The 15,272-nt window shown below is 41.5% G+C and overlaps 1 protein-coding gene across 5 annotated transcripts in view; it reads right to left on the bottom strand.

Annotated features, from left to right (window-relative positions):
• trim55a (tripartite motif containing 55a) overlaps positions 1–15,272 on the bottom strand; it is a 148,687-nt gene that overhangs the window by 91,142 nt on the left and 42,273 nt on the right. For 4 of the 5 annotated variants that reach the window (XM_063064339.1, XM_063064312.1, XM_063064347.1 and 1 more), the window contains exon 3: positions 5,383–5,560. In XM_063064339.1, coding sequence (XP_062920409.1) covers positions 5,383–5,560 — 178 coding nt within the window. The remainder of the gene's footprint in view (positions 1–5,382; positions 5,561–15,272) is intronic. The other variant, XM_063064321.1, reaches the window with a different exon arrangement.

Genomic DNA, 15,272 nt, shown 5'->3' with positions numbered 1-15,272 from the left:
GGACCAAAACTGCACACAATACTCCAGGTGTGGTCTCACCAAGGCCTTGTACAACTGCAGTAGTACCTCCCTGCTCCTGTACTCGAATCCTCTCGCTATAAATGCCAGCATACCATTCGCCTTTTTCACCGCCTGCTGTACCTGCATGCCCACTTTCAATGACTGGTGTATAATGACACACAGGTCTCGTTGCACCTCCCCTTTTCCTAATCGGCCACCATTCAGATAATAATCTGTTTTCCTATTTTTGCCACCAAAGTGGATAACTTCACATTTATCCACATTAAATTGCATCTGCCATGAGTTTGCCCACTCACCCAACCTATCCAAGTCACCCTGCATCCTCTTAGCATCCTCCTCACTGCTAACACTGCCACCCAGCTTCGTGTCATCCGCAAACTTGGAGATGCTGCATTTAATTCCCTCATCCAAGTCATTAATATATATTGTAAACAACTGGGGTCCCAGCACTGAGCCTTGCGGTACCCCACTAGTCACCGCCTGCCATTCTGAAAAGGTCCCGTTTATTCCCACTCTTTGCTTCCTGTCTGCTAACCAATTCTCCACCCACACCAATACCTTACCCCCAATACCGTGTGCTTGAAGTTTGCACACTAATCTCCTGTGTGGGACCTTGTCAAAAGCCTTTTGAAAATCCAAATATACCACATCCACTGGTTCTCCCCTATCCACTCTACTAGTTACATCCTCAAAAAATTCTATGAGATTCGTTAGACATGATTTTCCTTTCACAAATCCATGCTGACTTTGTCCGATCATTTCACCGCTTTCCAAATGTGCTGTTATCACATCCTTGATAACTGACTCCAGCAGTTTCCCCACCACCGACGTTAGGCTAACCAGACTATAATTCCCCGGTTTCTCTCTCCCTCCTTTTTTAAAAAGTGGGGTTACATTAGCCACCCTCCAATCCTCAGGAACTAGTCCAGAATCTAACTAGTTTTGAAAAATTATCACTAATGCATCCACTATTTCTTGGGCTACTTCCTTAAGCACTCTAGGATGCAGACCATCTGGCCCTGGGGATTTATCTGCCTTCAATCCCTTCAATTTACCTAACACCACTTCCCTACTAACATGTATTTCACTCAGTTCCTCCATCTCACTGGACCCTCTGTCCCTTACTATTTCTGGAAGATTATTTACGTCCTCCTTAGTGAAGACAGAACCAAAGTAATTATTCAATTGGTCTGCCATGTCCTTGCTCCCCATAATCAATTCACCTGTTTCTGTCTGCAGGGGACCTACATTTGTCTTTACCAGTCTTTTCCTTTTTACATATCTATAAAAGCTTTTACAGTCCGTTTTTATGTTCCCCGCCAGTTTTCTCTCATAATCTTTTTTCCCCTTCCTAATTAAGCCCTTTGTCCTCCTCTGCTGAACTCTGAATTTCTCCCAGTCTTCAGGTGAGCCACTTTCTCTGGCTAATTTGTATGCTTCTTCTTTGGAATTGATACTATCCCTAATTTCTCTTGTCAGTCACGGGTGCACTACCTTCCTTGATTTATTCTCTTGCCAAACTGGGATGAACAATTGTTGTAGTTCATCCATGCAACCTTTAAATGCTTGCCATTGCATATCCACCGTCAATCCTTTAAGTGTCATTTGCCAGTCTATCTTAGCTAATTCATGTCTCATACCTTCAAAGTTACCCCTCTTTAAGTTCAGAACCTTTGTTTCTGAATTAACTATGTCACTCTCCATATTAATGAAGAATTCCACCATATTATGGTCACTCTTACCCAAGGGGCCTCTCACGACAAGATCGCTAATTAACCCTTCCTCATTGCTCAAAACCCAGTCCAGAATAGCCTGCTCTCTAGTTGGTTCCTCGACATGTTGGTTCAAAAAACCATCCCGCATACATTCCAAGAAATCCTCTTCCTTAGCACCTTTACCAATTTGGTTCACCCAGTCTACATGTAGATTGAAGTCACCCATTATAACTGCTGTTCCTTTATTGCACACATTTCTAATTTCCTGTTTAATACCATCTCCGACCTCACTACTACTGTTAGGTGGTCTGTACACAACTCCCACCGGCGTCTTCTGCCCCTTAGTGTTACGCAGCTCTACCCATATCGATTCCACATCTTCCCAGCTTATGTCCTTCCTTTCTATTGCGTTAATCTCTTCTTTAACCAGCAACGCCACCCCACCTCCCCTTCCTTCATGTCTATCCCTCCTGAATATTGAATATCCCTGAACGTTGAGCTCCCATCCCTGGTCACCCTGGAGCCATGTCTCTGTGATCCCAACTATATCATAATCATTAATAACAATCTGCACTTTCAATTCATCCACCTTATTACGAATGCTCCTTGCATTGACACATAAAGCCTTCAGGCGCTCTTTTACAACTCTCTTAGCCCTTATACAATTATGTTGAAAAGTGGCCCTTTTTAATGCTTGCCCTGGATTTGTCGGCCTGCCACTTTTACTTTTCTCCTTTGTACTTTTTGCTTCTACCCTCACTTTACACCCCTCTGTCTCTCTGCACTTATGTTTGCTTTGTCCGTGATTACCAGTAACTGCAAAATTTCTTGTATTAATATTTTATGTGCTGTATGTGTTATATGGACTGTGATTTGCTCTTTGATCCCTGAGGAATGTTGTTTCATTTAGCTGTATACAAGCGTACAGTTGGATGACAGTAAACTTGAACTTGAACTTGAAAATTGGTTGGTGCCTTGGCTGAAATGACCAAACTGAGACGATATCAGCTCAGGATTGACAATATGGTTTGTTTCACACTGCCTCGGGACATTTGGAACGTTAAAGAATAAACTTGTCTTATTTTATTATTTCTACAAATACTGACAATTAAGTTGCCATATAAATAATTATAGGCTGATACCAGAAAATACATTTTAGGGATATAGCCAGTATACATATATAGATATATAAAATATTTAATAGAGATACTAAGGTTCAGAGTTAATGTCCAAGAAAAATTTTATTAAGCAAGAGTCTTAATAACAATTATTGTTTAAATTTATCCATTCTGTGCATGAGCGTAACTTATGCATCAAAGTGATGGAAAGGTTTTGGAGTTCCACCTGTCAGATAGGTAGCACATACGTAAGTCTGCACATCGTGCTCACTGGAAGCTGTTCTGTTGGCATAAACACTGAACAAGCTGAATACTTCAGCAGTTTCAAAATTCATTAATCCAGTGATTCATTCATGCAAGCACAAGAAAAAAAATACTGCAGAGTTTATAACTTCTGACCAACTGCTTCCAGTTCGGCACTACAGAGAACAAACAAGTGAACCTTCAACGAGTGGATGCTTTGATCCTTTCATTAGCTTAATCTGTTCTGCCCTTTTAATAAAAGCTTACACTATAAGAGAAATAGCTCATCATATCCATATTCAACTGTGGAGGAACACAACTTGAGAAATAGGACTGCATGCCTTAATTTTATAATTAATGTGGCAGCAGCAGCAAATAACAAAGGTAACAAAGTGCATCTTAATCTTTGTTAGTTACAATATTTGATTCTGTTAATTTTTGAAGCTTTTTTTTTGATGATTTGGAAACTTTTTATCTATTATTGTCAGATCATATAGTGTAGAGGACCTAATCACTGTTAAAAACCCATTGGTGTTGAAATTAGATATGCACGTTTGTATCTAATCAGTAACTTTGAGTAGAACAGAGCAAAACAGAGCAGGTTGACTCTGTGGTTAAGAAGGCCACAGGTTGACTCTGTGGTTTAGAAGACATATGATGCATTGGCCTTCATCTATCGTGGGATTGAGTTTAAGAGCAGAGAGATAATGTTGCAGCTATATAGGATCCTGGTCAGACCCCACTTGGAGTACTGTGCTCAATTCTGGTCGCCTCACTACAGGAAGGATGTGGAAACCATAGAAAGGGTGCAGAGGAGATTTACAAGGATGTTGCCTGGATTGGGGAGCATGCCTTATGAGAATAGGTTGAGTGAACTTGGCCTTTTCTCCTTGGAGCAACGGAGGATGAGAGGTGACCTGATAGAGGTGTATAAGATGATGAGAGGCATTGATTGTGTGGATAGTCAGAGGCTTTTCCCCAGGGCTGAATTGGCTAGCATGAGAGGACATAGTTTTAAGGTGCTTGGAAGCAGGTACAGAGGAGATGTCAGGGGTAAGTTTTTTACACACAGAGTGGTGAGTGCGTGGAATGGGCTGCCGGCGGCGGTGGTGGAGGCGGAAACGATAGGGTCTTTTAAGAGACTCCTGATGGCTACATAGAGCTTAGAAAAATAGAGAGTTATGGGTAAAGCCTAGGTAGTTCCAAGGTAGGAACATGTTCAGCACAGCTTTGTGGGCCGAAGGGCCTGTATTGTACTGTATATTTTCTATGTTTCCGTGGTTCTAAAACAGTGCTTTTAGTAAAGTTGTCGTTGGTCAAGCAAACAATAACTTGCTTGAGGCGTTAGTACAGATACATTTCAGTGGCCTATTCTCAAGTTTTGTATATTTGTTTGTTTCTTGGGTTTCAGGTGAAGCTACTAAATAGGTGAGTAACTACAACTGATCGCGCAGTGGCAATAGAAAATGAGAATCTCAATCCTATCCAGTACTTAATGAAAAGCCTAATATTTAAGGGTGAGTGGGTTATGCCCTTAATATATTAAATGAAAACATTCAAACATTCATCTCATATTGATTATTTCCTTTAAAAAGAATCCAGAAAGTACCAGAGATATCAAGTTCAATTTCAAGTTTATTGTCATTCAACCGTACTCATGTAGACAGCTAAGTGAAACAATGTTCTTCAGGGTCCAGGGTGCAAATCGCAATACATATTATCACATACAGCACATAAAATAATATTAACAGTTATATTGATAGATAATAAATAAGAAGTATTCTATAGATGGACAATTTGACATAAAGTGCAGATACGACATATAATTAAATATGCAACAGCATAATGCTACTGGCATATTCGTAAATAACTTGTACAGGGCTGTAGCAGGGTGTTCAGAAGCATCACAGCCTGTGCGAAGAAGTTGTTAACCAGCCTAATAATCCTTGTTCTTAAACAGCAGTACCTTCTGCCTAATAGTAGGAGGCAAAAGTAATTGTGGGGTGGAAGGGAAGGTTCCTTGACAATCCTGAGGGCTCTGCAAATAACTTGTTATTGACCAAAAGTACAAAGCATGGTCTTGCGACCATCCTTTGAAATACAAGCTTTTGAAAATTTCATGTACGTACAAGGAACGTCAGGCTGCCTTCATACTAATACAAGTATCAATAAAAGAGTCCGGGAACAAATCAGTTTTTTGCCCTTTGAAATGAAATGGTTTTGTGCTGTTCAAATAGGAGGAAGGATAAGCCTTACAATAAATTTTGGTGAAAAATAATACCCACCTTTTGTCTTTTGTAAATATTATTGAGTGGAGCCACCTCGCAGTCTTTATGAGCACCAAATACTTTACACATAGAGCATGTTGGTACTTCACACGTCATGCAATAAATGTTGATTCGCTCATCATCGTGTTCTTCACACATGGGCTGTTCAGTCTTCTTTTCAGGTCTGCGAACAAAACTGAATGAATGCAAATTCATGATACATCATGATATCCGATCAATACAAGGGAATTCCAAGATGACATGAACAGACATTTCATTCCACTTCTAACCTTGTCCTTGCTTTTTTAGGGAACTGCCCCACTTTTCCAATCACAGAAACATAGAGAGAGCATAGCACAGAAACAGAGGAGAAAATAGAATATATCAAAAAAAGTATCTAGCCAACATTTATTAATACGTAACTTTACAAATCCACACTGTAGGAAATCCCCAGGTACACATTGAAGTCAAAAGGTAAAAAATCCCAAGTGATTTACCAATGGCACTCAGCCATAACATAATATCATTTGAAGGATTGAAATGTACTTAATGACACAGTTCCCAGTTTTTTTTTTGGGGGGTGCAAGGTGTTAGAGTATATTCTAGAATTAGGGCATATAGTAAATGTTAACCAGCAACTGACTTCAGCAATCTTTAGACCTGAATGTGGATTGTAGATTAAATTTAAAATACAACCCTGGGCAATAGATTCCTGAAATTGTGGACAGCATTTAATTGAAAAAAAAAACAGAAAATGCTGAGTTCCTCCAGCATTTTGTCTGTGGAAATGCTGATTAACGTTCATTTTGGGTGTCTGAAGTGTGGGTGCGAAGAAGGTGGTGTGAAAATTATACATAATTGAAAGGAAGCATTGTAGATGCATTGTAAATATACTGCAGAATCTTCCTTGATCTTCAGCATATAAATACCATGAAACATTGTGTTGAGCCAGCTTCTTCCACTGAAAGGATCTCAGTATGATGCCTGTTGCTCGTTTTTGTTGAATAAACTCTTCTATATCCACTAGCTTCAGTGTCCCTCCAGCAACTTTGTTCATGTTAAAACAAGGTACAATTTCTAAGTTGGCAGATGAGATGAAACTTGTCATTATTGTGAACTGTGATAAACTGTAGCAGGTGGTAGAATGAGTAGATATGTAGTAAACGATTTTTCCTCATCTCCTTCTACCTAAGGCCACAAACTTATCAATCACCCATCTGTGGACACTTTCTGGAGGTCCAAGATCCGTATGCTTCGCGACTGCTGGACTAAGTGTGAAAATGTAGGAGGGGAATATGTTGAAAAATAAATGTGCTAGATTTTCTAAAATTGACTCCTTCTACCTTAGGCAACTGACTTATCAATCACCCCTCGTAGAACAAAGGCTGCTGCTCTAAAAGGAACACTGGGACCTGTGGATATTAATCTACCAAGGCCTGTACTCACTGGAATTTAGAAGAATGCACGGGGATCTCATTGAAACCTACCAAATGTTTAAAGGACTAGATAAGGTGGATGAGGAGAGGATGTTTCTTCTGGTGGGGGTATCCAGAACAAGAGGGCACAGCCTCAAAATTGAGGGGCAACCTTTTAGAACAGAGGTAACGAGGAATTTTCTTAGCCAAAGAGTGGTGAATCTGTGGAATGCTCTGCCACAGACTGTGGGTACATTCAAAGTGGAAGTTGGTAGATTCCTGATTGGTCAGGGCATCAAGGGATAATGATGAGAGGGTCGGTGTATAGGGTTGAATGGGGTCTGGGATCAGCCATGATGAAATGGTGGAGCAGACTCAATGGGCTGAATGGCCTAATTCTGCTCCTGTGTCTTATGGTCTTAATCATAGAAAGTGCCAGGGTAGGTTGAGGTAATGCAATCTCAGTTTTGTACTTTATAGATAAAGGCATAGGCATAAAAACAGTGAATTCAAGCTGAACTTTATAAATCTCTAGCCTAGCTTCAACTGGAGTAGAGCTCATTTCTGATCACCGCATTGAACAAAGTTGCAATGGCATGAGAGAGGATCAAGAAAAGTTTTAATAGAATGATTCCTGAGATGAGAGACTATTGTAATATGTAGATTAGAGAAGCTGGGTCTGTTTATATTAAAGAAAAGACTGAACATAGAACATAGAATAGTACAGCACAGTACAGGCCCTTCGGCCCACAATGTTGTGCCGACCTTCAAACCCTGCCTCCCATATAAGCCCCCACCTTAAATTCCTCCATATACCTGTCTAGTAGTCTCTTAAACTTCACTACTGTATCTGCCTCCACCACTGACTCAGGCAGTGCATTCCACGCACCGACCACTCTTTGAGTAAAAAACCTTCCTCTAATATCCCCCTTGAACTTCCCACCCCTTACCTTAAAGCCATGAGCAGTGGTGCCCTGGGGAAGAGGCACTGGCTATCCACTCTATCTATTCCTCTTATTATCTTGTACACCACTATCATGTCTCCTCTCATCCTCCTTCTCTCCAAAGAGTAAAGCCCTAGCTCCCTTAATCTCTGATCATAATGCATACTCTCTAAACCAGGCAGCATCCTGGTAAATCTCCTCTGTACCCTTTCCAATGCTTCCACATCCTTCCTATAGTGAGGCGACCAGAACTGGACACAGTACTCCAAGTATATAAATATACTCTTCAAATATATAAGATAATGAAGGGTCTCAACAGAGTCGATATTAGGAGGCTGCTTCCTTTGCTGAAAGGGTCACGGACTATGTCACGGGTATAAAATAAAGGGAAGGAGGACTAAGAATGAAATAAGGAAACACCTTAACACAGTGTGTGGTTGGAATCTAAAGAGCACTACACGCGGATGTAATATGGGCAGATTCCCTTGCAGCCTTCTTATCAGATCTGCCCCCTCCATTGACTCTTTTAAGTCCAGGCTCAAAACTTGCCTTTATTCACTAGCGTTTGAGTCTTCCTGATGTGACTGATTTTTGGCTTGTGCCTAGGCTCATGTGTTGTTTATTTTGTGCCTATAAGCTGTGTGCCTTGTTGTTTATATCTGTGTTTCTTGTAGTTGTGATTTTAGCTACCTGTTATGGATTGTACAGCACTTTGGTCAACATGGGTTGCTCTTAAATGTGCTTTATAAATAAATTTGACTTGACTTGACTTGACTTTAAGAAGGAATGGGTAAACATATGGTGAAGGAGCCAGTGGAGAAAGGGCCAGCTAGTAGAGAACAGACAAATAATCTCCTTTTATTCAGTAATCATTCAATCACTGTTAAAGGAGAATATGGTGCTAAACCAGGACTGATAGCAGCATTCTCTCACAGCCATGATATCATAGAAACATAGAAAATAGGTGCAGGAGTAGGCCATTCGGCCCTTCGAGCCTGCACCACCATTTATTATGATCATGGCTGATCATCCAACTCAGAACCCCGCCCCGGCCTTCCCTCCATACCCCCTGACCCCCGTAGCCACAAGGGCCATATCTAACTCCCTCTTAAACATAGCCAATGAACTGGCCTAATCTCCTGTGTGGGACCTTGTCAAAAGCCTTTTGAAAATCCAAATATACCACATCCACTGGTTCTCCCCTATCCACTCTACTAGTTACATCCTCAAAAAATTCTATGAGATTCGTCAGACATGATTTTCCTTTCACAAATCCATGCTGACTTTGTCCGATGATTTCACCGCTTTCCAAATGTGCTGTTATCACATCCTTGATAACTGACTCCAGCAGTTTCCCCACCACCGACGTTAGGCTAACCGGTCTATAATTTCCTGGTTTCTCTCTCCCTCCTTTTTTAAAAAGTGGAGTTACATTAGCCACCCTCCAATCCTCAGGAACTAGTCCAGAGTCTAACGAGTTTTGAAAAATTATCACTAATGCATCCACTATTTCTTGGGCTACTTCCTTAAGCACTCTAGGATGCAGACCATCTGGCCCTGGGGATTTATCTGCCTTCAATCCCTTCAATTTACCTAACACCACTTCCCAACTAACATGTATTTCGCTCAGTTCCTCCATCTCACTGGATCCTCTGTCCCCTACTATTTCTGGAAGATTATTTATGTCCTCCTTAGTGAAGACAGAACCAAAGTAATTATTCAATTGGTCTGCCATGTCCTTGCTCCCCATAATCAATTCACCTGTTTCTGTCTGCAGGGGACCTACATTTGTCTTTACCAGTCTTTTCCTTTTTACATATCTATAAAAGCTTTTACAGTCCGTTTTTATGTTCCCTGCCAGTTTTCTCACATAATCTTTTTTCCCCTTCCTAATTAAGCCCTTTGTCCTCCTCTGCTGAACTCTGAATTTCTCCCAGTCCTCAGGTGAGCCACTTTCTCTGGCTAATTTGTATGCTTCTTCTTTGGAATTGATACTATCCCTAATTTCTCTTGTCAGTCACGGGTGCACTACCTTCCTTGATTTATTCTTTTGCCAAACTGGGATGAACAATTGTTGTAGTTCATCCATGCAACCTTTAAATGCTTGCCATTGCATATCCACCGTCAATCCTTTAAGTGTCATTTGCCAGTCTATCTTAGCTAATTCACGTCTCATACCTGCAAAGTTACCCCTCTTTAAGTTCAGAACCTTTGTTTCTGAATTAACTATGTCACTCTCCATCTTAATGAAGAATTCCACCATATTATGGTCACTCTTACCCAAGGGGCCTCTCACGACAAGATCGCTAATTAACCCTTCCTCATTGCTCAAAACCCAGTCCAGAATAGCCTGCTCTCTAGTTGGTTCCTCGACATGGTGGTTCAAAAAACCATCCCGCATACATTCCAAGAAATCCTCTTCCTCAGCACCTTTACCTCCAGTGGAGAAAATGTTGGCCACAGACAAGGACCAGTGCTTAAACTGTGCTCTGTGAAGATGTGAACTGAAATTGGTGTACGTTTTTACTTGTAATTCCCTCTCTCCCTTCGGCTGATACTCACATCAACCTTTCCTTATTGACAGATATTGCACAGAAAACCTGGGCATATGTGCAGCATTTTAAATGTCGATGTAGTCAAAAGTGAAATGCATGACTATAGACAGTATCAGAAAATCATCCACCACAGAATCTGGGCATGACGTTCTCTTAAGGAAATCTGACACCAGGGTTATCTCCTGCTGCAAGCTGGGCATGTGTAATGAAATGCTTGGTGTAATAGCAGCCTTGCTGGTATGACTGCAGAGCCAAGAAGTGTGAGGAGTCTAAAACAGGGCTTTGCACAGAACTTGGAGCCCGAACACTTCCAGTATAGAAGTGGTAGCTACAAAATTCTGCTGGAGGAACTCAATGTGTCATGTGGGGGAGGGGGTCGTGGGGAGTAATTATCGATGCTTTGGTGGTTAGCTTCATTTCCGTTAGACTAGGGGTCACCAACCCATCGATCGCGATCGACCGGTCTATCTTTGAGACTTTCCCAGTAGATCCCGAAGAAAAATCAAAAATAAGTACACAAATACTACTGTAATGCGAGCATTATAAAAGTAAGTTATACTAATTAGGCTAAGGTAATATAGCAATATTTTCACTAAAAAGCTGTTTGTAAAGAGAGATTGTCTCTGGGTTGCGGCGGTTTAGTTCCGTTCTTTCTGCCCAGTGCGCATGTGTGTAGCTCCCTCGTCATGCACTGCATTTTCAGCGTAGCCTGTGCTGCATCAAAGTGACCAATCAGATTAGGTACAGACTGTCGCAAACATCAACATACGGCAGTGTCCCCCACCTCCGGGCCGCGAAGCATGCAGGGATGCAGTGGTAGTTGGGATGCACACAGCACATTTTTAAGAAAAAAAGCCGAAATAAACTAGCTAATTAATTAGGTGCAACCCGGCACGTGAATGTCGGCTCAGATCAGAGGCGACGCAATCGGCAATCGCTTGAGATATCCTGATAGCATAGCGGAGGCTCCACGAAAGAAGGTGAAAACGTATAAATTCCATCCAGAATGGGAAGAGGAATTTCGATTTACCTTGGTGAAAGACAAGTGTGTATATATGTTGTGCCACCAAACACAAGGACTGACTAAAAGAGGGAATCTGGAATGGCACCACAACACCAACCACCAGAAATTTAAAGACACCTACCCCCCCAAAGAGCGCAATTCATGTCAGGAAAGTTGAGCTGAAATCAGGGTTGAAGGCCCAGCAATCGTTTTCCACAAAACATGCTGCTCAAAATAAGGCTGCTATTGAAGCATCATTTCCTGTAACTCACCTTTTGGCTAAACACAAGAAGCCTTTTACAGATGGCGATTTATTCAAGGAAGCAATGGTCATTACTGCAGAGACTGTTTTTAATGACTTTAAAAACAAAAACGGCATCACAACCGCAATACATAATATACTGCTTGGCCCTGCAACAGTGACAAGGAGGGTAGAGTCACCGTCAGAGGACGTGAATATTTTTCACTACAGTTTGATGAATTCCTGGATGTAATGCAAACAGCTCAGCTTATTGTATTCGTCAGAATGGCTTTCCAGGATTTTACAACAAAGGAGGACTTCCTCACTCTTTTGCAATTAAAGGAAAGAACGAGAGGTGAGGATATTTACAATGAGTTTAAAAAATATGTCCGTGAAAATGACACCCCCATTAATAAACTGGTGGCAATTACTACTGATGGGGCCGAGCAATGCGCGGTGTGTGCGTTAATTTTATAGCACTAAAAGTCAGTGCCTACTTCGGGTCAACTTATCTATGTGAAATTGCATTTTCACAGATGAAAATTATTAAATCTATGTACAGGAGCTGACTTACTGACAGACACCTCACTAGGGTTGCCAACTTTCTCACTCCCAAATAAGGGACAAAAGTAGCAGTCAAATCCCGGGACATTTGCGTTTACCCCGAGAAAAACTACCATGACCATGAAGCCTTGCGCGGGCACCTGTGTGCGCATGCGTGATGTGCTGATTTTTTTTTTACCTCACGAATCGGTTTTGGCTTAATCTTCATTATTTCTACTTTACATAGGCTGTGTATCTATCATATCATTCCTGCTTTTACTATATGTTAGTGTTATTTTAGGTTTTATGTGTTATTTGGCAGGTTTTTTTTTGGGTCTGGGAACACTCACTTTTTTTTCCATATAAATTTATGGTAGTTGCTTCTTCGGCGTAAAGCATTTCCGTACGAAAGGTTTCATAGGAACGCTCTACCTTAGCGGGGGAAATATGGGACAGTTGGCAACCCTACACCTCACAGACTGTCTCAGACTGGCTGTCTGTAGTTATGAGCCAAATTTCAGGGAATTAGCAGAAAGTATTCAGCCCCAGTCATCACACTGAGTGCAACAATCAATTTTTATTCATTTATTTTTCGTGTTGAAATAAAATTAAATAATGAAACTTAGAATTAAAGGTGTGAAGTATGTAATATTCTTAAAGAAAGACAGCTATGGCCTGTTTGATATGCTAGTTACAGTGTTATCTTGTTTGAATTAATTTGAAAGTTTGACAAAAGTATTTTGTGTAATTCAAATACAATTAGCCCAAATAAAAGGCCTCAAATTGGAAGTACAATCTGAGCTGTGTTTTCTCTAAACGATTTAGTAGGTAAATCTTGCCTTTCACTGAGGTCGAGGTAGGGGATCTTGGGCTTAAAAAGGTTGGTGACCATTACATTAGACCATAAGATATAGGAGCAGAATTGGGCCATTTGGCCCATTGAGTGTGCTCTGCCATTTCATCATGGCCAATCCAATTTTCCTCTCAGTCACAATCTCTTGCCTTCTCCCCATATCCATTCATACCCTGACCAATCACGAATCTATCAACTTCTGCTTTAAACATACATAAAGACTTGGTCTCTACAGCTGCCTGTGGCATAGAATTCCACAGATTCACCACCCTCTGGCTAAAGAAATTCCTCCTCATCTCCGTTCTATAGGGACGTCTCTCTATTCTGAGGCTGTGTCCTCTGGACTTAGACTCTCCCACCATAGGAAACATCCTCTCCACACTCACTCTATCAAGGCCTTTCACCATTCGATAGGTTTCAATGAGGGCACCCCTTATTCTTCTGAATTCCAGTGAATACAGGCCCAGAGCCATCTAACACTCTTCAATTGACAAGCTGTTCAATCCTGGAATTATTTTCATGAGCTCTTTTGACCCCTCTCCAATTTCTGCACATCCTTTCTAAAATAAGAGGCCCAAACCTGCTCACAATACTCCAGTGAGGCATCAATAGTGCTTTATAAATTCTCAACATCCTTGCTTTTATATTCTAATCCTCTTGAAATGAATTGTATTTGCCTTCCTCACCACTGACTCAGCCTGCAAATTAATCTTTAGGGAATCCTGCATAAGGACTTCCAAGCCCCTTTGGGCCTCAGTTTTTTGTATTTTCTCTCCATTTAGATAATAGTCAACCCATTCATTTCTTCTACCAAAGTGCATAACCATACACTTCCCGACACTTTATTCCATCTGCCATTTCTTTGGCTATTCCCCTTATCTGCCCAAGTCCTTCTGTAGCCTCTCTACTTCCTCAAAACTAACTGCCCCTCCACCTATCTTCATATTGTTGCAAACTTTGAACAAAGATGTCAATTCCATCATCCGAATCATCGACATATAATGTAAATAGAATTGGTCCCAACACAGACCCCTGTGGAACACCACTATTCACCAGCAGCCAGCCAAAAATCAGCTCCCTTTATTCCCACTCTTTGTCCCCTGCCAACCAGCCACTGCTTTATCCAGGCTAGAATCTTTGCTGTAATACTATGGGCTCATAGCTTGTTAAGGTGGTAGTATTCAAGGACATTTTCAACCTCTCACCCCTATGGGTGGAAGTTCCCACTTCCTTCAAATGGCAACAATTATACCAGTGCCTAAGAAGAATAATGTGAGTTGCCTTAATGACTACCACCCAGCAGCACGCACATCTACAGTGATGAGGTGCATTAAGAGGTTAGTTATGACGAGATTGAACTCCTGCCTCAGCAAAGACCTGGACCCATTGCAATTTACCTATCGCCGCAATAGGTCAATGGCAGACACAATCTCAATGGTTCTTCACGTGGCCTTAGACCACCTGGACAATATGAACATTTATGTCAGGATGCTGTTCATCGACCATAGCTCAGCATTTAACACCATAATTCCCACATTCCTGATTGAGAAGTTACAAAACCTGGGCCTCTGTACCTCCCTCTGCAATTGGATCTTTGACTTCCTAACCGGAAGACCACAATCTGTGTGGATTGGTGATAATCCTCGGCTTTGCTTGTTTCAGCGGCCGGGGCGAGGTCAAAGGCGCTCAGCAGAGGATGGCGCTTGGGAGGCTGTATTGGAGAGGCCGGTCGGAGGCTCGAAGTTTTCAGACGGATGGACTCAGTGTCGGCTGCTTCCAAGGCATCGGCAAGTTGACGGTGCCTGGAGGTTTATGGCCGGGAGTTTCTCCCGTTTGCCGCTGCTATCGTGGACTCGGGAGTCGATTGACTCCGGGACTTTTGAGATTTTTTTACCGTGCCCATGGTTTGTTCTTCATCAAATTATGATATTGCTTTGCACTGCTGTAACTATATGTTATAATTATGTGGTTCTGTCATTGTTAGTTTTAGGTTTGTCCTGTTTTTTGTGATATCACTCCGGAGAAACATTGTATCATTTCCTAACGCATGTATGCATTTCTAAATGACAATAAAAGAGGACTGAGTGTTCTCATAATCTGAAAAAAATCTAATATCACTGGTGCCTCTCAGGAGTGTGTGCTTAGCCCACTGCTCTACTCTCTGTATACACATGACTGTGTGGCTAGACATAGCTCAAATACCATCTATAAATTTGCTGATGATACAATCACTGTTGGTAGAATCTCAGATGGTGACGAGAGGGTGTACAGGAGTGAGATATGCCAACTGGTGGAGTGGTGCCACAGCAACAACCTGGCACTCAATGTCAGTAAGACGGAAGAACTGATTGTGG

The sequence above is a fragment of the Mobula hypostoma genome, chromosome 1 (genome assembly GCF_963921235.1).
Source record: "Mobula hypostoma chromosome 1, sMobHyp1.1, whole genome shotgun sequence".
Classification (NCBI taxonomy): domain Eukaryota; kingdom Metazoa; phylum Chordata; class Chondrichthyes; order Myliobatiformes; family Myliobatidae; genus Mobula; species Mobula hypostoma.
This window is presented reverse-complemented; position numbering and strand designations above follow the sequence as displayed.